The following is a 27,752-nucleotide window of genomic DNA, read 5'->3' as shown; positions in this document are numbered from 1 at the left end:
TTCTTGCTTCTAACGCTTTAGCAGTCTTCAACTTGAATTCATTGGAAGATCTCACAAGGTCTTAAAGAAAGTCTAGCGTGGAAACTAAAAAGCATCTTTGCCCAGTAGATCACTTAGAGTATTGGACCAGGCCTTCTGTGGACTTCTTACCAAATGAAAGGTTTGGACTCAGAGAAGCAGGACCCCAGCCATGGAGAAGAAAGTGACAGTTGCTATCTGAGTCATTTTTAACTTTGCCATTTTCTTTACAGGAATTGGGGGGATGAAATCTCCTCTCCCTTCTTCTCATGGCTCAGGTCTATTTACCCTTCAAAGTATGTCTTACATATAATTTCCTATAGGAAGTTTTTTTGGGCTCCTGTAGCAGTCAGGACAGGCTGAGTTTTGCCACAGTAACAAGCATCTCCCCCAAAGATCTCAAAGGTGGAAAGCAACAATATTCTTTCCTTGCTCCTTTGAGTCATTATTGCAGGGATAGAATTACTCACTAGAAATGTCATCACTCCCTAAGTTGTGTATGTAATTTGGGGGTACCCAATGCGTCTCCTTTCTTCATATTAGGAACCCTGTAGCAGGTGTACATCTATTGTCATATAAATTCCTGCTCTAAACACCACAAAGGGCAGCCCATTAATTGAAGAGGAGAAAACACTATGCAAGACCCTGGGTCCCTGTGCATGGCTGTGCCATGGCATGCTCTGCCTCTGACTATTCAAGGTTTGGAACAGCTTATGAAAATACATACAGGTTATCCAGCTAGTAGGTGTGTGTGTGTGTGTGTGTGTGTGTGTGTGTGTGTGTGTGTGTGTGTGTGTGTATTCTTATTGGTGGACTTACATGATGAACTGGGGATCTGAAGTTTGAAAACACACAGGGACAGAGAGAGGAAAGAGAGAGTAGGCTTGCTAGGAGTGACCTGGCGGAATACCCCTCTTCACATTGTGGAAGCTGGAAGCCTCAGAGGCCTCTGGTGCCTTCTTACTTAACTGAACAATCTCATTTCCCAACTGGGAAGCAGCACACAAAAAGCCACAGCGGATGAACTGCTCTTTTGTTCCATCAGACTCTATTTGAAAACATCTTCAAACTATTTTCTTTACGTTGAACCAGTGCTGATTGTCACCCAGAAGGTTCTGGAGAAAAGTGGGCTCAGTAGATGGGGTTCTCAGTTTGCTGGGCTGTGGGGTTGTTTTGAAACCCACAAGGGCAGCTTTTGAGAGTGTGGGGGCTGGGGCACTCCACAGCAGAGACTCGGAGAAGGCACAGCTCTTCCTGGGAAAAAGCTTTCTTAATGACCCTCCCCCATAAAGCGCTGGAGCACAAGAGGCAGCTGAATGAGGAAGAGCTTGCTGCCAACATGCTGGCCGGCAAGGACCCAGGACCGGACCTCTGGACACTGTGCCCAGAGTGGATGCATTCAGCACTCAGGACTAGCCAGAGCTGCTTGGGGAGATGAGTGTATGCAAGTCACACTAACTGAGCACTAGGCAATGGCACTGGAGTCGATCCAGAGAGCTCCTGTTAGCATCTTTCTGGAGACTTACACCTGGAGGCTGAGACCTCTGCCTAGAGGGATAAAGACAGGTATCTCCAGCGCTTAGCACATAACAAACAGCTGGACTCAAGCCCAGCTCTGTTTCCAGCCAGGTGCTCCACCTTGATTGGAGAGCATCACCTCTCTGGGCCTCAGCTTTCTCATCTGTAAAAAGGCAATGATGGTACCTCCCTCCAAAGGCTGCTCAGGCATAAGAGCATCTAACCCATCACATAAACCTTGAGGCAGGGACACATTATTAATGTTTTAAAGATGGAAAAACTGAAGTACAGCCAGGTTAAGGAACTTGGCTAGAGTCACATCAGCAAGTAATGGAGCTTGGGCAGGAACCTGGAAGCCACCACGCTACCCCTTGGGTCTCCCAGAACCCCAACATCACAACTACATTTATTCTAGCCTTACTAACTCCAGCTCCCATCCTGAGCTACTGCAAGGATCACTATATTCAAGTGCTTACTGAGCACCATTAGGATGGTGGGTGTTGCTTCAAGTCTAGAGGTCCCATAAGAGCTCAGGACCCAGTGGGAAAGAGAGATAAGAAAACTGCCCTCCATGAAGAAAACAGTGAAGCCTCAAGGCACAGTGGGACACTGTCACTAAGGTCAACACCAGTATCAGAACATGGGGGTAGGTGGGGGTACTGAAAGGTGGGAAGACAGCAAAAAAGGCAGAGAGAAAGAGCACGCCTGTGCTGCCAGTGTGGAATCAGAGCTGCAGGGGAGGCAGAATATGTGCCTTACAGTATGTGCGGCTGCATCCCACAAGGGTGGTGGGAGCTGAGAAAGGTCTAAAGAGGGGTGGTTCCCTATTAGATAAGACAGGTGCTTCTGGAAACCCAGCTCCAGCTGTAACAGGAAGAACGAATTATAAAGATGGGGCCACATGGGGTGCCTGGTGCAGACTTCACCTTAGTTTGGGAAGCAAATGGGTGCTGTTGGGATCATGGTAGGAAGCATCGGGCATGGTGGGTGAATGAGTTCGAAAGTGGCAGAGGCAGAAGGTGACTGCCTGAAATACGAGGGCCATGGACCCCTCAGATGAGGAGGGAAGAAGACCCAGAGGGAGGGCAGTGAGACAAGGGAAGCCCACAGGGGGAAAGCAGTGGGTGACCATCATTCTTTAAAACAGGACAGTGTCCTCCATTTCTTTCTATTTCTGTGACAAAACACTACGAACAAAAGCAATTTGGAGAAGAAAGGGTTTATTTCATCTTACAGTTTGTAGTCCACCATGGAAGGAAGACAGGAACTAAAGCAGAGGCCATGAAGGGGTCCTGTTTCCTGGTTTGCTTTTTATGGCTGGCTCAGGCTGCCTTCTTATAGAACCCAGGTCCACCGACCCAGCGCTGGCACCACTCACAATGGGCTGGGCCCTCCTACATTAATGATCCATCAAGAAGATGTCCCACAGAAATTGCCTTCAGGCCACCGTCAAGGCCGAGAGCCTCACTCTGCGGGTAGACCCATGGGGAGCGCATAGGAAGAGAGCCCTCAGTGGGGCGGCTCCTTCAGGGAGCACAGGAGCTAAAGGCACACACAGCATAAAGGCTGTCAGAAAAGAGTTCCAGACACAGGAGAGCGAGGCAGGGGCAGGGGCGCGAGAGGAGGGATGGGGAAGAACCTCTCCACAGAGAGAAAGGAGGTGAGAGGAACCAGGCCCGGAGCATACAGTGTGCTTCCTTACTAGAGACTGAGGGAAAGGGTGGGAGGAACTGACAGTGGAGGGGCTGCGACAGGTGCTATGGCTAGGAGCACCCATCTCACTTCATTTCGTCTTCACAGCAAACAACTCCTGCCAGGGAGCTAGTGCCATCATCCTCTGTGTTCATGGAACATCGACTCTTGACCCCGCAGATGCCAGGCCCTTCCGTAAAGCATGGTGAAGCATTTGTACAGAACCTGGCACAGCCTGCTGCCTGCTCTAAACCATCTCTCAAGTACAGATAGCGCCTCATTGGGCACAGGGCTCTGAATAGCTGATCTATGCTGCTTAGGGACTGATGACTGGGAGAAAAATCAATACTTTCAGGACCAATGTAATTTTTTTTTTTTTTTTTTTTTTTTTTTTTTTTTTTTTTTTGAGTATCTTCAGTCTGTGATTGAAACCTGAGATTCAGAACCCAGACATAAGCATTGACTGCACTCATGAAAGGCCCAGGCTGGTGAGGTAACTGCCCAGGGTGGGATTGGCTGACGCCAGCTACCTGGTGGAGACCTACCAATGGGAGGGTGTCTTGGGCTTCGATATTCTGTTTTTGAGGGTCTAAAAGAATTATCTGGAATTCCCAATGGGTTCCTCCAGCATCCCTCTCCTGTACCTCTAGATGGTTCACCTACCCAGTGTGTTGGCTCTGGGAAGAAGGCAACAGTCTCTGAGGATGAAGTATCTGACCAGAGGCTGCAGAGTTGGAGACCAGCACTTGCCCCCTTCTCTCATTCTGTCCCTCCCTCCATTAGAGCCTGAGCAAGGCCATGCAAGGGACAGCTCCCATCCTCCCCTGGGATGCCTCATTTTCATGTCCCGCACGGAGCCTGGAAACAGATTACCTTTCTTTAACCTGCCATGTGGGAAAGTGCTGGCAGGGACGTGGAGATGGCCTTAAAAACTGGCGCAAAGGGCTAGGCTATAAATAGCAGGGCTGGTCTCCCAAAGCAACCAGCTACAACAACAAAAAAAGGCCTATCACCAAAACAAGTGTGCTTCCCTGGCCCCTTTGGGGAGCCAGGGCTGCCTCCTGGATTCTACTGCCCAGATTCTGCTCCCACTCTTCCGGGAACGAACTCAGCTCTCCCACTCTTCCCATGCCTGGGGGCTCTTACAGTGTCCACAGCCCAGCCCCTCCCCCCACAATCAAGCTGGAATAGAAAGGGAGACTCTCCCTCCATGTGAATGCCTTGTGTTGGGGGGCAACCAGATCAGAAGTGCATCTTGTAGGCGGCATTAGAACCCCCAGAATCCAAGAGAAAGTACACACTCAAGGAAAGAACTTGGTATGGAGTATTTAGGGCTGCCTCTAGTCTCTTCGGTCTCCATAGAACCTTGCTGACAGCTAAACAAGTCTTCCAACAGCTCTCTGCTTGTCTCCACTCTGCTGCTTCCTCTTCAGGGAGTCTTCTCAGTTCCCCCAAGCTCACAAAGCTCTACCCACCCCACACACTCCAGCACAGACCACCCTCCGTGCCTCCTTGTTCCCATTCCCACAGCAGGGCCTTCCACACACAGTGCTGACATGGAGCACTGTGTGCCGGGCGTGTGCACAGCTCCAGGGAGGGTCAGAGAGCAAATGCTTGAGGCTTTGCAAGGCATCTATCTCCATTCCAGCCACCAGCTCTGTCCCTGCAGTGTGGGTGCTGCCAGGGGCAATCTGCAAATGAGTGAACGTGGCTCTCTGCCAATAAAACTTTATTTACAGAAACAGGGACTTGGCCAGTAGCTTGCTGACCCCTGTGACTTCTCCAAGACAATCGGAGTTCTCAGCCCACAGCGGAACCTCATTCAGGAAAACACTGCCCACTCCAGACTTCCTGAGCCACTCTCTTAGAAGGCCTGAAATAAAGACCCCAATCACTGTCTAACCTAGTGCTCTCCGGATGCCTTTAAAGACATCCTTCAAGGAGATGCTGCGCAAAACCACAGTAAGGCCCACTCCCCAGCCAGCAGGACGGCTGTAATGCAAAAGGCAGAACATAACAAACATCACCAGAAGCAATAGAGTCTCATAAATCATAGAGCTGCAGCATAGATCTGTGGCCCTGGGGAGCAGAGTGGCACTTTTGTTAAAAAGTTAGACACAAAAACCTAACAATTCAGGCTAGCAAAGTGGTCCAGCAGGTGAAGGTACTTGCCATGCAAACCTGATGGGCCAGGTTCAATCTCTGGAACCACGGCATGAGGAGAGAACTGACTTTTTGTTTGTTTGTTTGTTTTTCGAGATAGGGTTACTCTGTGTAACAGCCTTGACTGTGCTAGAACTCACTCTGTAGACCAGGCTGGCCTTGAACTCAAAGAAATCCACCTGAAACTGCTTCTCAAGTGCTGGGATTAAAGGTGTGTGCCACCACCATCCAGTGAGAACCGACTTTTGAAAGTTGTACCTCCATTCATACATGCCCGTAATCTCTCTCACACACATGGGCACATGCACACGCGAGTGCGCATGCACACAGACACACACACTAAGAACTAAGATTTAAATTGAAAAGAGTCCACCTGGCAATTGTACTCCTGAGTACCAATTGCCCAGAAGTAGAAAGCATAGAAAACACAGGCCCAACCGCAAACACACTCATTTATTTTCCCAACAGCATTTAGTCCTCGCAGCCCCACGGAGAAGCCGCTCAAGCATTCACCAACTTACAAACAACAACAAAATACATTGTGTTCATATCACACAGATTTTATTATTTTAATAAAAGGAATGAGGTGCAGGGTGAGGATTCTTAACCCCAAACCCAAAGTGCTCCAAAATCAGGACCCTTTGGAGGTGTGGCAATTTGACATTGGATGTAGAAAACTCCACACCTGGCCTTACAGAAACAGGTCCACGTAAAATCCAGGCATTCTAGGAGCATTGTACAAAGTTGCCTTCACTCTGTTTGTATCAGCTGTGTAGGAAACATAAATGATTTTGCATTTAAACTTGGAGTAGATATTCCAAAAGTTAGGGTGGAGAATTATGAAGTCTGAAACACTTCTGTTCACTGTCTAGCAGTGCAGATTAAGAACATCCCTCCTGCACTGAGTCTGGATGTAGCTTCACAGACAGACCCTCAAGACAGTTACGTGAAAGAAGCTGATTACCAAAGACCCAACTCCATTTCTATACTCTGTCTAGACGAGGTAAGTTCACAGAGACAAAGCAGATGAGAAGCAGCTTGGAGGCAGGAGCAGACACGCAGTAGATAGCAGAGACTAGCCTGGAAATGGGAACAGACTAAGCCTGTGTTGTGATGTTTCCCTCTGGAAGTTTACTCAAGCCAACTGAACTGTGTGCTTAAAATGGTCTCAACTTACAGCATGTAAACTGTACCTCAACAAATCGGCTGAACTGCTCAAGAGGAAGTGCCCTCCCAAGTTTCTGCTTTTCCAACGCTGTCCCAGACTGTCTGAGGTTGTCTCCAACTGTCTTGAGGTTTCAATTACCTATGGTTTGCCATAGTCTGAAAATATTAAATGGAAAAATCCCAGAAATAAACAACTTGTAAGCCTTCAATGGTATGTCACTCTGAGTAGCACAACAAAATCTCTCACTGTACGGCTACCATATTGTCTAAGACTGCCCCTTTGATCAACGCATCCACAGTCCATGTGCTACCCACCTGAGACGCTAGCCTTATTTTCCTTCACGAGGATCATAAAGTGCACGAATGGAGATTTGGTGACTTTGTCATGGTGTTATTATTTGATGTTACTATTAGTTATTGCTGTCAATTACTGTTCCAAATTTACCCAGTAAACTTTATTACAGGTCTGTAGGGAAAAACACAGTATCTGTAGGGTTCAAATTTCCTGTGGTTTTGGAACTCTGTGGTTGAGAGAATGTCCTTTAAGAACAAGGGGGTTACTACAATTCTAGCATTGGGTGTGACATGGACAGAACCCCAGAAACTTATGCTTGTCATTTGTTTTACAACCATCATTCAGAAGAAGTATAGATACCACACACACGTTTGACTTGCTGTGGGGGGGGTTGAATGAGAATGTTGCCCATAAGCTCATGTGTTTGAATACTTGTGAGATGAGGCTAGTTAGTCTAGCAGTGGGCACATTCGAGACAGTAAGGACACAGAGACAGGCCCCCAAAGCCTGCTCCTCCTTGGGAGGAGTGGATAGAGTTCTAAAGGCCCAAGACAAGGACACCCAGGGAAGATGCAGAAGCAGAGAACTGCATAGATTCTGGGGTCTCCCTGTAGCTTCATGATGAAATCTGTTCTCATGCATGAGACCTCAAGGTTGTTTGTCTGTAACTAGGATCCTTCTCCTACCTCTTCAGCAGGACTAGGGGAGCTCAAGGTGTTGTGCAAGCCATAGTTATGCCCATAATTGCTCTGCACTAGTGAGCAACCATAAGCTCGGGGATACTCAGCCTCCTGTGCTCCACTCACTCAGAGCAGATTTTACATAGAGGCTGGCGGAGAGCCACAGTTGTGGTGGCCAGACAGTAGTCAAGAGACACACAGTCAATGGCAATGAGGAGTGGTCTGCCAGAGGCCACCTCTGCCCTGTTCCTTCACTCCTTTGATAGTTAAGTAGAAAGTGAGGGTGGAAAGGCTGCTGGGAGCGACAGGAGCAGATGATCCAAGAGGAGCCACCATGTCAGCATCCATACCTTACTGAACACAAACACTGTTCCATGGACAATGGGCTGCATCTGATAAACCTGCTGACAGCCGGGACACCCAGAGAGAAAGGAGGGCTAGGCACAGTTACTGAGCATCCTGGAGCTGTGTGTGACACAGCACACTGTGAGTACTGCTCACTTACCCCCGAGACTGCAGGCTGACTTCAAGCTGTAACCCCTGTCCTGTTCCATGTAGAGACAGGATAGGACACACATCTCTAAGCTGGGAACAAACCTCAGGCCCCAAGTCAAAGCACAGTTTATGAATGTTCACTATTTCCACACCCTGTAAAGCTGAGCATGGTAAGCAAAACAGTCATGAAACCAGGGGTGTCTCCACAGACACCATGCTATGGAGGAAGAACCTGAGGGTCTGAACTACTTACTCAAGGTCTATGAAGGAGCCTTGGGTGGCTCAAGCTCTGGGGACCCCTCCTTATTCTGGATGTCATTCATCTGCCCACTCAGTGGGAGGACCGTAGAGCACAAGGGAACAGAGGTAGGTGTGTGTGTGCATGCAAATCTTGACAGTATAATATGCTTTTATAACTGTTAAGAAAAACAATCTGAAGTCATGATGGAATAGACATCTGAGCCACTCTGCTTCTGACCCTGCACGAAAGTCATTTATTCCCTGTTGTTTCATGCCACCAGTGAGAGGGCCACAAAGGGCACGGCAGAGTTGGCATCAGTTCACCAGCTTCCATCTTCCCAATGGGTAACATTTAGGACTACTCTCACACTCTACTTCCGGCCCCGTTGGACACTGAGGTACTTTTTCAAGTCGCTTCCTACAGGAGCCCCTTAGAATCTAAGAAAGAGAAATCACAAACACCAGGTGTGTTTGCTCAGTACAGATGCTGGAGCCTTTTGTGAGTTTCCTCCTGCCTCCCTCGCTCCCTTTCCTATCAGGAACATGTCCTACTTAATGGCATAGAGTTGCTGTCAAACTCTACGTGGGAAGCATACGCTGGTCAGACACCGTGCTGAGATACGGTGGGAAGCTGACAATGCTTCAGGTGCAGCAGAGAAGAGTGAGCAATTGCAGGAGGACACAAGTGGTGATCAGAGGCTCTGAACTAACTTAGAGCTCCTTAACCTCTGACCTCTCTATTTCCCGAGACATGCGAATAATTCTCTGATCAGGTGGTGGAAGGAAGGAACAAGGTTAGATAGCTCTATAGTAGTAGTAGGGTACACAGTTGGGGATATCTAAAAGTAACCCCTCTTTCCCTACTATAGCTATCAGGATATAAAAGGGAACCAATATGGGATTACCCTCTGTATGCTACAGATATGTTTTATTACCATTGGTTAATAAAGAACCTGTTTGGACTGATGGCTTAGTAGAGTAAAGCCAGGTGGGAAAAATGGACAGAGATAGAGAGAGTAGAGAGAAAGTAGGTGGAGTCAGGAGATGCCATGTAGCTGCTGAAGGGGAAAGACACCAGCCACCAGTCAGAAACTTACTGGTAGGCCACAGCCTTGTGGTGATTCACAGATTAATTGAAATGGGTTAATTTAATATATAAAAGTTAGCTAGAAATATGCCTAAGCTATTGGCCAAATAGTGTTGTAATTAGTATAGTTTCTGTGTTATTCGGATGTGGGTGGCTGGGAAATGAATGAGAGGTCTCTGCCTATATAATGGCATGCCAACGTGAGCCAACTATATCCACATAAAACACACACACATGGGCTGGAGAGACGGCTCAGTGGTTAAGAGCATTGCCTGCTCTTCCAAAGGTCCTGAGTTCAATTTCCAGCAACCACATGGTGGTTCACAACCATCTGTAATGAGGTCTGGTGCCCTCTTCTGGTCTGCAGACATACACACAGACAGAATATTGTATAATAAATAAATAAATAAATAAATAAATAAATAAATAAATAAATATTTTAAAACACACACAGAGAGGGGAGGGGGATTAATTAAGCACAGTTTCATGGTAGCAGCATTTTCTCCATTGGGCTGTTTGCTAGAAACAAGCAGAGATGCATAATTCCTTTAAGAGAAGGCTTCCTGACTCAGCAGTAGCAGCAAAAGTTGTGTGGCTCCTTTAAAAGGGTTTCCTGGTCCATGCTAGTTGCACAAACAGCTCTGGCTCTTTCATCAGGTGGAACACTTGAATGGGGTTTGTGGGCAGCATGCTGCAAGTTACTTGGTGGCAGCCATGGGCCAACTGCTTACCAGAGTTGAGATGGTGAGTAAGTGATGGGGGAGGGTCATCTGTCTATGTGTTACTTTATTGGTTAATAAAGAGACTGCCTTGGCCTTTTGATAGGGCAGAAAATTATGTGGGCAGAATAGACAGAACAGAATGCTGGGAAGAAGGGAAGTGAGGTAGTTGCTATGCTTCTCCAACCCAAGACGGACACAGGCTAGAATCTTTCCCGGTAAGCCACCACCTTGTGGTGCTACACACATTAATAGAAATGGGCTAATCAAGATGTGAGAGTTAGCCAAGAAGAGGCTAGAGCTAATGGGCCAGGCAGTGTTTAAAAGAATACAATTTGTGTGTTGTTATTTCGGGGCATAAACTAGCCAGGTGGCCAGGAGCCAGGCAGTAGGAATGCAGCCCACAGCTCCTTCTACAAGTAAGGGTCCCAGAGCTGGCAGTAAAGGTACCACTGCCATATTGGAAGACTGAGAGAGGTGGAGCCAGCATTCAGTGCCACTGAGACCAAACTGATCACCATTTTAAAAGCATTCCAGGTCAGAAAATAATTACAGATGTGCAATAAAAACAGATTCAGACAGAAATAAACCTCTGAACGAGTCACAGTGTGCTTAAAAAATACATATGTAGGCTTGAGAGAGAGAGAAGAAAAAGCATATAGACAGTTATAAAAAGAAATAAATAGTTTTAAAAAATAAAACAAAGCCTTTAAAGAGACAGTTTGGATGGTCATAGATTAAAGGAGTAAAGAAAAATAAGACACGTAAGGATAGAAAATACACAGAGAGTCTGAATTATGTTTATTATTATGTTTTTAAAAATTTTTTTAACTGTGAATAAGCTAAGTACAGAGAGACATTTAATTGTATGGGCCGATATATATATTTCTTAAAGGTATCTTGACTTCAAAATTTGGGTCTAAGGATATGTTGCTTTGCAAAAGAGGTTCTGCTTTTGTTTCCATAAAGAAAAGAAAGCTTTGGATTCCTTACTGGCTAATATGGTTTGATCAAACGAGACCCCCTGAAGCAATGGCCCAGATGATCCAGCATCCATGACAACTTCACGACTACTGGCTGAGATGAATCTACCACACAGTATACCCCATGAAAGACCTGATTAACAGTGCCTCCAATCAACAGAATGTTGTCTAGAGAAAAACACCCAAATTCCCTAAATGATTGTTTATAAATGTTTGTTTACATTTAATGGGGGATATGATATAGAGATGAATACTTTGTATTGGTATGGATCTTGGTTTATTGATACAAATTTAAGGTCAATTTTGTTATAGGTTTATTTCTGCTCTTAAGGTATTGTGTTTATGCAGCTCATTTAAAAATATAATGTATAATTAAGAAATACAGGTTAATAGATAGCCATCTATAATAGTCAAGCGTGTAGTCATGTCAGTTAGGGTTTATAGATGTACAGAGATAAATTTCAGATGGATAGGTATTCTTCAAACCTTTCAAAGACTTACAGACATGGTATTTAAATGTTTGAAGAATATAGATTTTTCTCAACAATGAGACATGTCTGTTTCTGGCAGCACCAATTACTTCAAGAGGATGATAGACATCAAAGAGGCTTCTTAAGGAGTTTGCTAGTTTCTTACTTTTTGGGTAAGAAACTGCTCTTGCATGGACTGCTTGATGGTGACTGCTTGATGGTATGCTGTTTAAACTGGACATGAAAGACCCACAGAAAAGTGGGGTTCCTGCTTCATGAAAGAACTGCCAGACATTTTGAAGGACACAGAAGAAAGCATCTGATGAACTTTGTCATTATAAGGCAAAACAGACCTTCAAATTTCCTGCTTCATGGGAAAATCTACTGGATATTATGGGCCTGAAGGCTGAAGATGGATGCCCCAATGTTACAGAAGAACTTTGGGTAGCTTTCCAGGTAGCAAGATGTTTCTGTCAATTCTGAAGTTTTGGAATTTGCTTACAATGCACTTCCTGTTTACTTAATATATCCTTCTGGTGTCTTTGAAGAGTTGAAGACAGATATAGTTTTCCTTAGTTATGATAAAAGATAAAATAGATATAAATATTGTAACTATAATTCTTGCTCAATACCTGTTTTGTTATATATATAATTTTACTACATTAATGTTAAAACCTTCCTTTTTATTTAGACAGTAAAAGGGAAATGATGTGGGAATTCCCCTCTGTATGCTATGAATTTTATTATCATTGGTTAATAAAGAACATGTTTTTGTTTGTTTTTAAAAAATATTTATTTATTTATTTGTTATGTATACAATATTCTGTCTGTGTGTATGTCTGCAGACCAGAAGAGGGCACCAGACCCCATTATAGATGGTTGTGAGCCACCATGTGGGTTGCTGAGAATTGAACTCAGGACCTTTGGAAGAGCAGGCAATGCTCTTAACCTCTGAGCCATCTCTCCAGCCCTAAAGAACATGTTGTTGACCAATAGAGTAAATCTAGGCAGGAAATCTGAACAGAGATATAGAGAGAAAGTAGGCAGAGTCAGGAGACACCATGTAGCTTCTGAAGGAGACAGATGCCTGGAACTTTACCTGGTAAGCCACAGCATTATACACAGATTAAAAGAAATGGGTTAATTTAAGTTGTAAGAGGTAACTAGAACTATGCCTAAACTAATGGTCAAACAATGTTGTAATTAATATAATTTCTGTGTTATTATTCAGGTCTAGGCAGCTGAGAAACCAAAGACCAGTCTCCACCTACAGGAAAAGCAACTGGCTCCTTCTCATTATATACGGTAAGGTGTCAATTAAAATTGCCAGTGCCCTCTTCGCTGATTTAAGATATGAGTATTTTTGCCTGAATAGTCACAAATATACAAGAATAGGCCCCAACTATACAGCTTACTAAGGCAAGTTTCTACACAAAGGTTGGGACAGCAGCTATAAGTAGCAAGCCTAAGGCAGCAGCACAGCGATTCTCTGGATCCCCATATCATACCATGGCATTAAACAGTTTTTCACAACTGTCTGTACAAGCAATGTTTGACCTTCAGTGAGTCTTTCAGTGTGTGGCTCAGACCATGTCAGAACACGGAGACAATCCTGGCGGGGATGGCTTAGGGCAGATGGCTTAGACTTAGCTTCATATTGTATACAAGAGCAAGCAGAGGTCCCCTGTGGGCCTTCTCTGGTCCTCAAATGCCACTGGCAGAAGAATGAAGGGCTGGGTCCGCTAGGAGATTTGTGGGGGCCTGTAGGGAGGTTCTGCTGGGTATGAGGAATCCAGAACAGCTTCAGCAGCACAGGAACCCAGGGGCAGGAAGAGTGAATTGTTAGTGGTGTGATCTCTTAGGGGCTGAGGAGCAATATGTGATCTTCAATCTACTGTAGAAATACAGACCTACTGTATTTTAGTCACTAAAAACTCCATTTGCTATTGTTGCAACCAGTTAAATATTCAGTTGTTAGAATAAAAAGGCAACCCTGCTGGAACAACAAAGAGTGACTTTGGTTTGAGTTGGCAAATGTCTTGACCCCTTCCCTGTCCTCCTCAGCTGTAGCCAAGGGTCCCCAGTGCCTCACTGAGGGGGCAATGACAAGCAGAGACCTTCCTGAAACAGGTGAGTCTTCTGCACACACATGGCCTATAGCAGCAGAGACAAGGTGCTCTTGGGTGAGAGTCAGTGATAGACTGGTTTGGGATTCAGGACCATGAGTTGGGGCAATGGGAAGATAGAAATTTGTCCTCTGCCCACCTCTTGGGGCTGACTGTGACTTAAATGAGTTAATATTAACAAGAATGAGGTAAGTCAGTATTAGCATGATGGGGCCAGAGCTCTAAGTGGGGCTGCCACTCAAGCAAAGAGGATCATGACTGACAGCTTAGTCACTAGTACCATGAGTCCTGCTTTTATTATGAGATAACCATGCTCCTTGTTGTCCTTGAACATTCAAACACCAGGGGAGAGCACAGAGCAGGGAAGGAAAACTGTTACTATCTACTCCATTTCTCCACATTCTACTTCTGGGAGGTCTACGGGGAAATGGCGTCTTGTGTACCTTCCCAGATATGTCTATGGGGAAAATAAATACAGGTGGATCAACCCCTACTTTGAAAACTAATTTAAAATACTAAATGCTCTTAAATCATAAACTCCTCATGCATATGTATGCATGTGCATGTGTGTGTGTGTGTGTGTGTGTGTGTGTGTGTGCAGGTACTCATGAACGTGTGTTTGCATACATGTGGAAACCATAGGTTGATATCTGGTGATCATTCTCCATTTTATTTACTGAGGTAGTATCTCTGGCTGAACCCAGAACTAATCAATTGAATGTAGTTACCCTGCTTACCCAGGGATCCCGTCTCAACTTCGCAAGTGTTAAGACTACAGGTGGGCTACCATGCCCACCCAGTTTTATGCGCCTTGAAGCTAAGGCCCTTGGCATTTTATGCACGGAGCTATCTTCCCAGGCACATATGAAACTTTCTCAGCACCAGCATTCCCCAGTAGACCTCATGTGACAAGTTGTGATTGAAAGGCCAGCACCCAGAAGAACATCAAATTACCTTTATGTTGTGTACTAAGTACATCTTCATAATAAATAATTTCATATCTAGACTCTGGTCCCATGACTAACCAATACGGCTATGCAGAGACTCCAGAAGCCGAGAAAGGGAGCCATTTAAGATGACAGCACCTCAGCCTGTATGTGCCTCTCCCCATACCTCACCCTCCCACACCCCAAGAGTAGCTCCCCTCTGTGCCAACCCATTCCCTCCCCCGCTCTTTTTTTATAGTTGCTGCATACTTTCACTCATGGGACATTTCACAAGTGGTTTTGTTGTCTCTTTGCTTTGTTTTTTACCATCACAAAGGGTGCTTCCACAGGCATGCTTGGGCTATGTGTAGCTAGAATGGACACACCCCAGAGAAGGCTTTCAAAAATGGGACAAGGCATAAGCACAGCCCCAAAACTGATACCTGTAAGAACCGGCTCCTGTTGCTGTCAAACAAACAAAAGAAACAAACCTTGATTCCTGGCCAATTTGTAAATTCTCATGAGTCTGGGTGGGAAGGACCCACGCAGAATGTAAAGGATGGGATGAGAAGATATCTTACAACATGGGGGGGGGGCTAGTGGAGCCTTCCTCTGGGCACAGGTATGTCATTTGCATCTGTGAGCAGCACAGCTGAGCCGCCACATTCCAAGATGGCTTCTATTGCTGTTTTCCCAACAGTTAAAGGCAGTTCTGCCCCAGCTTCCTTCTGCCTGGGCAGAAATCAGTTTCCCACACCCCCAGGATGCAGGGCAGAGCTCTATCTTGTTTCCAGAGTTACAAAGTAGGCTCTTTCAGGGCAATCTACAGAATCATTCCCAATCATTCATAAACGCACTAGGTCCAGACAAACTTAGGAACTGTAATGGGGAGGTATTTTGTCAACTGGACACAAGCTAGAGTCATTGGAGAAGAGGAAACCTCAACTGAGAAAATGGTCCCAACAAATTGGCCTGTAGGCAAGTCTGGAGGGGCGTTTCCTTGATTAATAATTGTTGTAAGGGAGCCCAGACACTATGGGTGGGCAGGTGGCCCTGCGTTGTATGGAAAAGCAGACTGAGCAAACCATGAGAACAGGCCAGTAAGCCACACTCCTCCATGGTCTGGTCTTTCTTCCTGTTAGAGTCCCTGCCCCGAATTCCCTCAGTGATAGGCTGTGATCAGGACACAAGGTCTAAGCAAGCCCTTTCCTCCCCAGGTAGTTTTTAGCCATGGTCTTTATTATACAATAGAAGGCAGACTGAGGCAGGGCCTCTCTCAGGTGTCTATCCGGGAAGGTCCAGCTTGCATTTGAGGTCTCTGGGTCAGTCTCAGAACACAACACACGTCCTCCATATTGAGGCCACAGCCCCTGCTACTCCTCTGGCCTCAGATCTTGCCTCTGGCGTATAAAGTTGTCACCCCACTTCTTTCAAATCCATACCCAAATGCCATCCACTCAGAGGGGCCCCAGTGTGACCCAGACAGTCTCAATTCCTTTAGCCTGATACTGTTTTCCTTAATTTACTAGGACATTTTCTCCTCTGGCTTTGTTGATGATGTGTCCCAGGCCCTCCACCTAGACCTGGTGTAGAGCAAAAGTTCTCTGAAGACATGCACAGCAGCTCCCCTGATCCAGAGACCAGATGCTTCAAGATCCCCAGTAGCTGCTTGAAACCTTTATATACGCCATGCTACATGCACAATAAACTCAATTTATAAAGCAGGCACAGGGAGACATTGCAAAGGTCTTGGCCACCTGAGTGTATATTTTGTCCTTTGGGAGGCTGGAGCAGGAGGATTGCAAATTCCAAGTCAACCTGGAATTCAACAAATTCCAATAAATGAGAAATTTGATGCCAGCCTAGGCTAAAGAGAGAAACTGTCCCCTAACACACCACACACACACACACACACACACACACACACACACACACACACACACACACGGGGTGGAGTGGTTTGATTTACTCTTTATGTAAAATAAAGCATTTTCTGGCTTCTCTTTGGCATAGCTAAAACTCCACCATCTCTCTTGCACGCTTGGGCTATTTTTAAATAAAATAAAGGTCACCTAAACAGAAGCAATTTCATCTCCATAGCATCTGACCAAGATGCCATGAGTGATGGACTGGCCTTGCACCTGTGCAATCGTGCCCCCCCACCTCTCTCTCTCTCTTTCTCTCTCTCTCTCTCTCTCTCTCTCTCTCTCTCTCTCTCTCTCTCTCTCTCTCTCCCTCTCTCCCTTCCTCCTCCCTCCCTCCAATTTCTCCCCCTCCACCTCAGGATAAATGACATCTCAGTCAGATGAAGCAGTATAAGATTTCATCTTACTACCTTGATTGGGGGCAACATTTTGGGGTTAGAAAGAGAGCTGGTGCCAGAGAAACTCCCAGGAATCCACAAGAATGACCACAGACTCTGAGCAATAGTGGAGAGGGTGCCTAAACTGGCCATCTCCTCTAAACAGATTGGTGACTATCCTAATTGTCATCAGAGAGCCTTTATCCAGTAACTGATGGAAGCAGATGCAGGAATCCACACTCAAACACTGGGCTGAGCTCTGGGAGTCCTGTTAAAGTGAGGGAGGAGGGATTGTATGATCAAGATCAAGGGGGGTCAAGACCATGAAGAACCCACAGAGACAGCTGACCTAAGCTCATGGGAGCTCACACTCTAGACTGACAGCCAGGGAGCCTGCATGGGACTGACCTAGGCCTTCTGCATATATGTGACAGTTGGTCTGTTTGGTGGGCTCTCAGCAGTGGGATCAGGACCTGTCCCTGGCACTTGGGCTGACTTCTGGGAACCTGTTCCCCATGGTGGGTTGCCTTGCCCAGCCTTGATGCAGGGGTGGAGCTTGGTCCTGTCACAACCTGATGAAGCATGCTTTGTTCATGCCCATGGGAGGCCTGCTCCTTTCTAAATGGAGACAGAGAAGTGGATGGGGGGGGGCGGGGTAATTGGGAGGCGGGAACAGGAGGAGGGAGGGGAAACTATGTGTTTTACATACTATGTGGTCAGTATGTAAAACAAGTTTTAAAAATTTATAAAAAGATATTCTCGCTCAAAAAAGGATTTCATCTTACTACTCAGAACAGTATGGAACTGAAAACATGTGGACATGAATTAATTTATTTCTGGAATTTCCCATGTAGTATTTTTGATCAGCGGATCACGGGCAGGTGGTAACTGCTGTAAATGAACGGATGCACCACTGCTCCACTCTCTGTCTTTCCTCACAAGTACTGTGGCATTACAGCAAGTCCACAAACCTCTACATGTGGCCCCAGTGACTATGCTCCAGCCTGTGTTACAACCACGTGGACTTCTCATCGTCCTTCAAAGCCCAGCTCAGGTCAGCGCCAGCACCTTCAGGAAGGCTGCCCCACAGACGGATAGGCAGGCTCCCTGTTCTTGGCTCTGGGCCAGGATCCCACAGCTCCATTGTCAGGTACATCAGAAACTTCACCCCCCGACACACACACTTCCTGGCTTCCTCCTCTAGATTGGGTGCTTCTCGTGTCTCTGGGTACAGGTGTGGTGAGCACACCCAGGAGAAGTTTGGAAAACGTTTAAGTTGTGTATTGAGCGTGTGCCACCTGCTAGGTGCTCTGCAAACATTGCCTCATTTGACGCTAACGTGACACATTCAGCTGTGTTCAGAGGAGCACACAGGCTTCCAGAGGCCACACAAGTCGTGCAGTGGCACGCCCTTCATGGGAAGAGGAAGCAGTGACACCAGGTGGGCCACAGCATCTACCCACTGAGATCTATGCTGCAGCCATAGGCAAGGTGCTGGGTGGTTGTGGAACAGGGTCAGATGGTACCACAGAGTTCAGTTCTGACCTAGGGAAATGGACAATCTCCATGAAGGCTTGGATCTTAAATGACCCTGTAAAGGCTTAACACTCAGTAATGGCACTGAGGGTCATGGGACCCTTGGGAGGGTGAGCCTAAGAGGACAACGAGGTTGGAACACAGGGGGTGTGCCTATGACCTAATCCCCTTCCAGTCTCTGTCCACTTCCCAGTTGCCATGAGGTGAGCCGCCTCCTCCATCATTTGCTCCACCCACAATGCACTCTGCCACCATGGACCCAAACAGGACCAAGTGAACAGAGACTGAAACTTGGGAAGCCATGAGCAGAAATAGACCCTCCCCCTCCTTGAGGCTCTTTATCTGGGGGTGTTTTGACACACACACCAAGGAATGCTGACTAGCTCAAGTCCCCATTTCACAGGCAAAAGAGCCACTCGTTAATATGCCATCAGTGCAGCAGACCTGACCACAGGGCTCAGTGTAGGGGAGGTGTCACTGCCTGCAAAATTACCAGGATGAGTTACCTACTTCCAACTTGCAGCTGGAATGGGAGGGGCTAGGTAACATGCACACATCCGTCCACTCCCTATGGCGTCCATTGATTTTGACAGTGTTTTCTAAGCACCTCAGATGTGCAGCCAACCACAGTGAACAAAGGACACAGGCTGCACTAGCATGGATCTCTACCTATATTGAAGGCAGAGGAGAACGAGCCAGTTCACAGATGCAGAAGGTCAGAAAAGAGCTATGCAGAGAGAAAGCTGAGGGAATTGGCATCTCATTCCACTGTGCCACTCAGGAGGGAGCTGACATCTGAATCAAGACTCAGTGAAAAGAGCCAGACACAGATCAAGGGAGGGCAAAAGCCAGGTGAGCAAGTGACCCTGGAACAAGCCAGGGCACATATGGCTGGGCCGGAACAAAAGCCAGCAACAGGGGGAGCAGAGAAGAGAAAGATAATGGAAGGAGGCCAGTGAGTTGGGGGAGAAGAGGAAGAAGAAAGGAGGAGGAAAGAAAATAGAGGGAGGGGAGGGAAGCCAGTAGGGGGAGGGAGGAGGAAGAGAAAGAAGAGGAGGAAGAAAAGGAGGAGAATACAGAGGGAGGGGCAATGAGGCAGCAAGCGAGATGCCTGTTCTCACAGTAAGAACAGGTTTTGTTCCTCTGAGCCTTGATTTCTACCCAAAGATGAAGAATTAAGATATCTGTGGGGCTTTGCAAAATACAAAGGAAACACACCAGCAGTAAAAGATAATTCAGAAAGACAAGGCTGGGTCCTGATAAAGAAACAGCTGCAAACCCTCAGAGCCTAACCCCAGCTCAGCACAAAGCATGCACTAGGACGCGCTCCTCACATGGGCTCCTGCGCAATGACTGTAATTGTACCCAAGGTGAACCTGAGGTTGCTCCTAAAACCCAGGGACTGGGGAGAATGAGGGAACTGAGGAGAAGGGAACACACGGTCCATGTAACGTTGTCAAGCTCAATCCCACCAGAGGACGCAGGCTCAAGATTTGGAAATGCAGACATATTTAGATAAGCACACGGACTTGATGCATAATGGTTACTAAGGGAAACCACCATGGCCCGATTTTGAAATGTGACATTAGAAAGACAAGCTGTCCCACCCTACAAGCCCCTGCCAGAGTCAGAACCAGGACAGATGCAGGGTCTGGCTTGTCTTGTTGGCTGAATCATTTCAAATACATTCTGAAAAGGAAAAGTAAATTTTAAAATGGGTTTGATGTGGGTTGGGCTGGGTGCCCTCAGCAGTTGGATTTGATGATCATCTGTGGGTTTGTTTCACTAGTGTATTAGAGATGGGCACCTGTCATCTCTGCCTCCCTTAGATACAGTGTCTTTCTTACATGCAGCAAGAAGCAGGCATTTGTGGAATGAATGTACCAGCAGACAGCCCAAGCCGATGCTTTGACCAAGCATGGTGGCCCTGATGTGAAGAACAGGTACACACTGGGGACCTGAGCACAAGTGGGGAAACTGTAAACAGGCTACAAAAGAAAAAGTCCAGGAAACATGGCGGAGGGACAGTTCTGGGGAAACTGAACCAATAAGCAAGGGCTTCCAGGTGGAGAACTAAAAGGTTCTTCCCAGAGCCTCAGGATCAACTACCAACTCAAAGCCAGAAATAATCACAGCCCAGCAAAGCATTCTCCAGCACTGGCTAGGTGGAATGTTCACGATGACCAGGGTATGTCGTGGAGGAGATGAGTCTAAACGATTCCAGTGAATACAGGATGGTTGGGAAGCTGGGTTTATCAAAGATATACAGATGGTCCCTTCAAATGACACAGCCATCAGCTCTCCTCAAATTCTTGGCTTTTCTCAGATCCTCACAGGATGGTGTGAGCCCTCACCTGGTCTCTGTGTATCTGAGCTCTCTTCTGAGAAAGTGAATTGTTGGAGTGTGACCAGACACCTGAGGAAGTAGTCAGTGTATAGCAGTCAAAACTGCGTAGATAATACAGACCCACTACAGAGCTGCTGTCTGGCACGGCCCTTCACCTGGAGTGACCAGGCAGCTGGAAAAGGCTGGTGCTGGATGCACAGTAAAGACTTAGTGCAGTGGTGCGGGAAGTGATGGGTGCTGGGGGATGGGAAGCTCAGGGCGGGGCGGGCTCCTCTCCCTTCTCATGTAGGGTTTTCTAGAATTTACCAACTGCTTGCCTTCCTCCTCCATCTGCTCATATTCTCAGTACTCACTGACAGCCTTCCAAAGCCTGCCAATGACCACACTGACTGAGAAACAGAGACAGTGGGCAAATAAGTTACACACATGTGACTCGGGCTGACAAGGTGGCTCAGTGGGCACCTGCCACCAAGCCTGAAGACAGGAGTGGAGTCTTTAAGACCCATATGGTAGGAAAAGAGAACCAGTTCCCCAAAGTTGTCCCCTGGCCTCTCCACATGCATCGTGGCATGCATGTATCCCCTTAAAACGAAGAATACAAGGAAAACACAAACAACAACAAAACCTAAGGATTGCACATATGTTGCAAAGGGGATGAGTGGGGTGGGGGGGGGAACATACAGGGCCTCAAATAGACGTCGTGTCTTGATTCAGGTTGGTTTCCCTAAAAAAACACAAAAAATACTTTTTTTCACAGACCTCCAACGGTTTATGTGCAACATAAGCAAATGAACACCTTTGCAGGGAACCCCAGCCCAGTATGATTGGAGAAAACCCTGCTGTCCCGCCCAGAACCAAAGTCTCCTTTCTAGAATGTACCTTTCAGAGGCTCCTTTTTGAGAATGACTGACTAGGCAGATGCCATTGGTTCTGATGCTGACTGCTACAAAGGCCGCAATCAAAAGGCATGTAGAAAACCCAAATAAATGAAGAGCTAGTTGAAGCATGTTCAAAAATGGACTGCAAACTCAATACAGGAGAGGTAATTTTCTTCAAATTAAGCTAACAGAAAAACAGACTTTCAGCCCAATCTCCACAAGGTTGTTTTCATTTAATTTTTATTGCTTAGGCTAAATAAGTTGATTCTAAAATTCATTTGGAACAGTAAGATCATTTTGAAAATGAACAGAGCATGACCAGGTCAAGGGTCACAACAGCAACACCAGGGCAACATCTATAGAGATACAAGAAGATCAACTAGATGGGCAAAGACCATCAAAACAGACCAGTGCTTGTAGGAAAATCATGTCTAGTTGAGAAGACATTGCAGATTGGCTGAGAAGGGGTAAGGAATGGGTAACTGCTGACGAAATCCAGTATCCACATAAAACAAATGCTGCATTTCTGCCTTTACCATACATAGTGTTCCTAAATGAGAGGAAACTGAAGCATTAAAAACTCTTGGGAGAAAATTCAGAAACTGTTTGTACAACTTTGGGGGAGGAGAATCATCCTAAATAAGAGGCCAACTGTATCAGGCACAAAGGAGAAACCGACACACACAATATCATTAAAATGGAAAATTCTATATACCATAAGAAAACCCACATGCTGTGTAAAGATCCTACAACAGGGAAAATCATGCATTTAAAAGTATAAAGAATGTTTACCTAAAAGAAAACACAAACCAGAGAAAGACGGGAGTCTGGAGTTTATGGGCGAGGCATCAAAATTGTGAAAAGATGCTCACCTCACCACCAATTAGAAAAATGCAAGTTTAAATTAGTGAAATACCATTTCACACTCATTACGCAGAAGAAATAAAACTTGACTGGAGAAGCAGAGGCAGGAGGATTGCTACAAGTTCAAGTTCAGTGTGGTCTACATAGCAAGTGTCAGGCTACCAGAGTTACACAGCAAGACCCTGTCTAGAGAAAACAAAACGAAGCAAACAAAAAACACTTGCTCAGACGAAGTCCTGCATAGAAAGCAGAGCACTCACTTGGGGCTGGAGAAATGAGTTCATGATTAAGAGCACTTATTGCTCTTGTAGAGGACCTGGGTTTGATTCCCAGGACCCACATGGCAGCTCACACAGATCTTTAACTCCAGTTTTAGAGGATCTGACACCCTCTTCTGGCCTCTGCAGGCATTGCATTTATGTGATACACATACAAGCAGGCAAAGTAACCACAAACAAAATGAAATAATCTTTAAAAAATAAAAAGCGCCACTGAGGGAAAAGTGGAGCAACAGAAATTCTTACAAGCTAATATTTAGGATACACATAAGAGCAATCTCCATATTATCTGATAAAACAGATGCCATGCATGGTCCACAGCCCGCCAGTTACACTCTAATGCATGATTTCGATGCATTCCCTTATAGTATGGGTTGGAGAGCAAAACTCCAATGCAACAGCAGTGAAAGATGGCTTATGGGAATGGGTTGGAAATGTTACCAGGGGCCCAACAGAGATTCCTAAGGAAATGCTGAATTTGGATCCCTTGCTCCTCTCTCTCTCTCTCTCTCTCTCTCTCTCTCTCTCTCTCTCTCTCTCTCTTAAATATTTATTTTTATTTCATGTGCGTGTGTCTGTATGGGGGTGTCAGATTCCCTGGAACTGGAGTTACAGACAGTTGTGAGCTGCCATGTGGGTGCTGGGTATTGAACCCAGGTCCTACTGGAAGAGCAGCCAGATGCTCTTAACCACTGAGCCATCTCCCCAGCAACCCTCACCCCTTGCTCCTCTCTTGCTCTTCTGCTTTCCACAAAAGGATGGCGCAGGAGCCAACTCTTGCCAAGCACCAGTCTCTCCATCCTGAACTTCCAAACTCTACAAGTATAGAAAAGATAACAAACCTCTATTCTTTAGAAGCCACCCAGTTCCAGGTATTTGTAGAGGTAACATAAAACAGACTAAGATGGGCTTGCAGACTAGAAACCATCAAGAAAATGCAGCTAGGTCAACTACTGTGGCGATGGGCAACAGTCTAACCCCATCAAGAAGATGGGGTAAATACAAGGTAACCATTCACACAATGCAACACTATTAAGGAGGTGTGTATAAGGAAGCCAGGATTATTGTATCCATACAGACTCATCTTAGAACCACCACTGAGAAAGGAAACAAAGTAAAAACAAAACATAAGGCTTGGATTAACCAGTCCTGGAAATGTTTACAATAACTAATGGGCATCTATTCTACTCCGGGCACTTATGTAAGCAAAACAAATGCAAAGATGGACAGGAGAATTAAGAATCTAATTTCAGCCAGACTTCTAGAGGGGAGGAAACAAATGGTATCTGGAAAACAAATTAAAATCACTCATCTTATCATAAAATCATAAAATTATAAGATCAACCCACCATTCATCCCCATATGTTACTATTACTAATTAGCCCAAAGGTAGGGGAGACTTCATCCATGAAGTCAGGTCTCGGCAAACTGAGAAACCTCAGGGAGCATTTGGTTTAGCCTTTAACATGTACAGAAAAACCAACTATCTATAGCTGGGTGGGGGACAATCCTGCAGCAGAAGTTGGGATGACTGTATACCTCCCGCAGGTTGTGCACCACACACTTCTACAGTGCATGCTTCACAAGGCACCTCAGGATGATGCTCCCCAGATGTGCATACAGCTTCCACAACTGCATTCCTCAGCCTTGTGAGGATCCCAGCACTTTAGAACTCTGGCAAAACTGTACCCGCTTCTGGGATGAGGGGTGCTCACCACCTTCCGGGTCCTTTCAACCTCACATCCTTCTTAAATACATTTGAAAGCTGCCTCTCCTTTAAAGTGGATCTACTTTTTCACACACTACTTCAGGTACCGAGAGCAAGATAGTTCCCATCCCAACCCTCCGAGATTTCAGTTTTCTAAGGCTAAATATAATCCTGGCTTTGCTTATGGCAAGCAAGAACTAGCTTCTCTGCTGCTCAGAATGAATTTTTCAACTGTTCTTTTTACCAAGCACTTCCCGCCCTAATAAGCACTAGGCATGCTGACATGTTTTCAAGGAACCAGACTGAGTTCCTCTCAGCTGCTCCTATGGGATGCCCTGAAGGACCCCCACATATGCCTGCTTCTATAGCAGTCCGATGGCCATGGGAGCCAAGAAGCATGGGGTGGAGGGAGTTGGGCTAGGTTTTTCCAGAAGGGATGGAGGGTGGGAGGGGATGGGGGACAGGGATGAGGACAGGGTCAGCTGATCCTTCACTTACTCCCAGAATTCCATGACCGGGGAGGTGGCATTCTGCAGGGACACATGACTGTAGTTGCTGACGTTCAGCTTCTGGAACTCCACACATTTCTCTGAGTGAGAACAAGACAAGACACATGCGGAGATTAGGCTTTATGGGGCTGAACCTGGGGAGGGCAAGGAGTTGATGGCGCAGGCAGGTGGCGTTGGCAAACAGGGGTCAGAGCACAGAAGAATGCAAGCTTTGACAAGCTTCCCTGGTGGCCTGGCCTGGTTCTAACAGGAGTGGGAGGAGCAGGGCCAGACTCTGGCCCTTCCCAGAACCTTCCCACATGTTGCCCCTGGCCTCATACCCTAGCCATCTTCTAGTCTTCTCTTTCTCTGCTTAGCCCTGTCCATGACCTTGGCCTCTGTTGCCCAGTGGCCCTCTCTAGAAGAAACAGAACAGGTCACTCATGCCCAGTGGCTCTGATGGAGGTGGCACATAGCGAGGGACTACCATAGCAGTCTGTTGAACTGAGTGAGGGCTGCAGGAACTGGCAGAACACACACCAAGGAAGCCCTTGGTTCCTTCATCCCCTCACTCACTCAGGTGAGTCAAACAGTTAGTCATTCTCAAAAATTTGGTCATCACGGAACTCTGCAGCAGAACCATCTTCATATCCAGGTACAGAGCAATCCTAAGCTGTCTCCTCCTCCAGGAAGCCTTCCCTGGATCTCCCTCTCCTGAATTCTAAGTAAATAAGACATCCAAGGAATCACCTTCTCTATCTCTTGGCTATGAAGAAAAAGAATCCAAGTCATTGCTGCACACTCCCTCCTTCTGTAAAGCTCACAGCCCACTAAAGACAGAACCAAGAATAACTCCAGGCAGGGCTCCATTGCTGGCTGTCATTGACTTGGAACATGTTGGCCACCGCAGACCCTGTATCTGCAGACACAGCTGCCTGGGCCACTAGGCTTCAGGTTCCCTAGGGGCAGAGCCTCCTGCACCAGCTCCTTTCGGACCCAGGCATTCTTGCATCTCAGGGGCCAGTGAGGAGAGAGCTCTGCAACATCTGGCATGCCTTCTTCTCACCGACGAACCCCAGTTACACCTGCCATAGGGACAGGGGCATCTTAGGCACAACAGGGGTTCACGTCACAGGCTTTGAAGAAAGGGGATGACAAGCCAGGGAGGTCTTTGCTCCACTGGGAACAGATAACCTGACTTCAGGTCTGCTTTCTTCTTGCTCCTCTTGGCTAGCCCTAGCTTATGCCGAAAGCAGGTGGGTCTGGGTGCTCCAGGGAGTCTGTAGTGGAGTCTAGAACCTGACATTGTCAGCAAATATACCCCTGTCTGCTTCTGTGATGACAGTGTCCTTGGCTTGTATCAGACTCTAAAATGGTGCTTGGTAAATATTTTTCCTAAGAGTAATAATAAATTGGGTGTGGTAGTTCATTCCTGAAGACTCAGCTGATGGACCTTTATGAGTTCAAGGCCAGCTTGGGCTACAGAACAAGTCCCTGTCTCAAAACTAAAAAAAACTAAACCCAAGCAGAATAAAACAAAGCAGGCAGGAAGGCAGGAAGGCAGGCAGACAGACACAGACACCCCACACTTCTTCAGACATTCAGTACTTGTCGTGGAAAGCAAAAGTGATACAATCCATTGGTTATGCCTGCTCTGAGCGCAGCAAGGGTTAGATGGATATTCTCTTCAAGGTTGTCAAAGAAGTTCTAATAGGGTGACAGATGAAAAGCAAATGGTGTATCAAAGTCAAAGGTGACCTACGAGACCCCCCACTATGTGGGGCTGGGCGGGGGAAGGGTTGCTGCCTTCAGATGTTTAGCTGGTTTGAACAAGTAACTTGGGTGTGGTGCTGGCAACTATTTCATCCTTAACAACAGCTGTTCCCCAGTCAGTGGCTGTGCCTGCTGCTGTCAAGTAGGGAGGCTGCCAGAGAAGAAATTCTTTAAGAGCAGTTGGGTGGCTGGAAAGTTGGCTCAGCAGTTAGGAGCACTGACTGCTCTTCCAGAGGACTCAGGTTCGATTTCTAGCATCTGCATGGTGGCTCATAAGCATCTGTTAACTCCAGCCCTAATGGATCTGACACCCCCTTCTGGCCTTCATGGGCGCTGCATGAATATGGTCACATACATACAAGCAGACACATACTCATACACAAAAAAGTAAAATTAAGTGAATCTTTAAAAAGCGACTAAAAATCAGATTTCTATACAATGTCTTCTGACTATCAAATTCTAGCAACTAAATGCATTTTCTATTTTGTGTTTGTTACCATAAATGCAATAATCTTAACTGCCCTTAATTCAGTCCAATTCCTTCATCTTATGGAAGAAGATGAACCACTCAGAGAAGTAGGGCTGGAGAGGGACTCCTGATCCCCAAGTTGCAGCCTAGAGCTTTGTCATACCCTAACTCTGTCTGTAGAGCTCTGCCTTACCTGTAACTGCTGAATATACCCTGGGTAGGTGACCACTGTTCCAGAGGCCACTCCCAGGAAACTGAACTTATGACAGAGCCCGGAGAGTCAGGATGGATCACCAACCCCAACCCTCTCCACAGGCCCAAGAGAGACCCAGCCTGGAGACCATACCTGTGTTCCACTCATGCCCACAGGTGGCCCAGGGGAGCTCGGTGGTGAAGCAGTTGCTTAGGTAGAAGATGGCCCATGCCAGGATGATGATGTAATAGACATTGAGGTGCGCCTCGATCACCTGTGTTGCATAGCCAATGCCTGTGAGGACCAAGGGAAAAGAGCAGCTGGGGTCTCTGTCCTT

The 27,752-nt window shown here is 46.5% G+C and overlaps 1 protein-coding gene across 1 annotated transcript in view; it reads right to left on the bottom strand.

Moving 5' to 3' along the window:
* Slc6a11 (solute carrier family 6 member 11) overlaps positions 1–27,752 on the bottom strand; it is a 120,029-nt gene that overhangs the window by 88,737 nt on the left and 3,540 nt on the right. Inside the window, exons 3-4 of the mRNA XM_005365027.2 lie at positions 27,569–27,709; positions 24,991–25,081 (exon numbers count right to left, since the gene is read on the bottom strand). Of these exons, the coding sequence (XP_005365084.1) occupies positions 24,991–25,081; positions 27,569–27,709 (232 nt within the window). The remainder of the gene's footprint in view (positions 1–24,990; positions 25,082–27,568; positions 27,710–27,752) is intronic.

Source organism: Microtus ochrogaster, unplaced genomic scaffold (genome assembly GCF_000317375.1).
Source record: "Microtus ochrogaster isolate Prairie Vole_2 unplaced genomic scaffold, MicOch1.0 UNK1, whole genome shotgun sequence".
Lineage (NCBI taxonomy): Eukaryota > Metazoa > Chordata > Mammalia > Rodentia > Cricetidae > Microtus > Microtus ochrogaster.
Note: the sequence above shows the minus strand (reverse complement) of the source record. Positions and strands in the feature narration are given on the sequence as shown.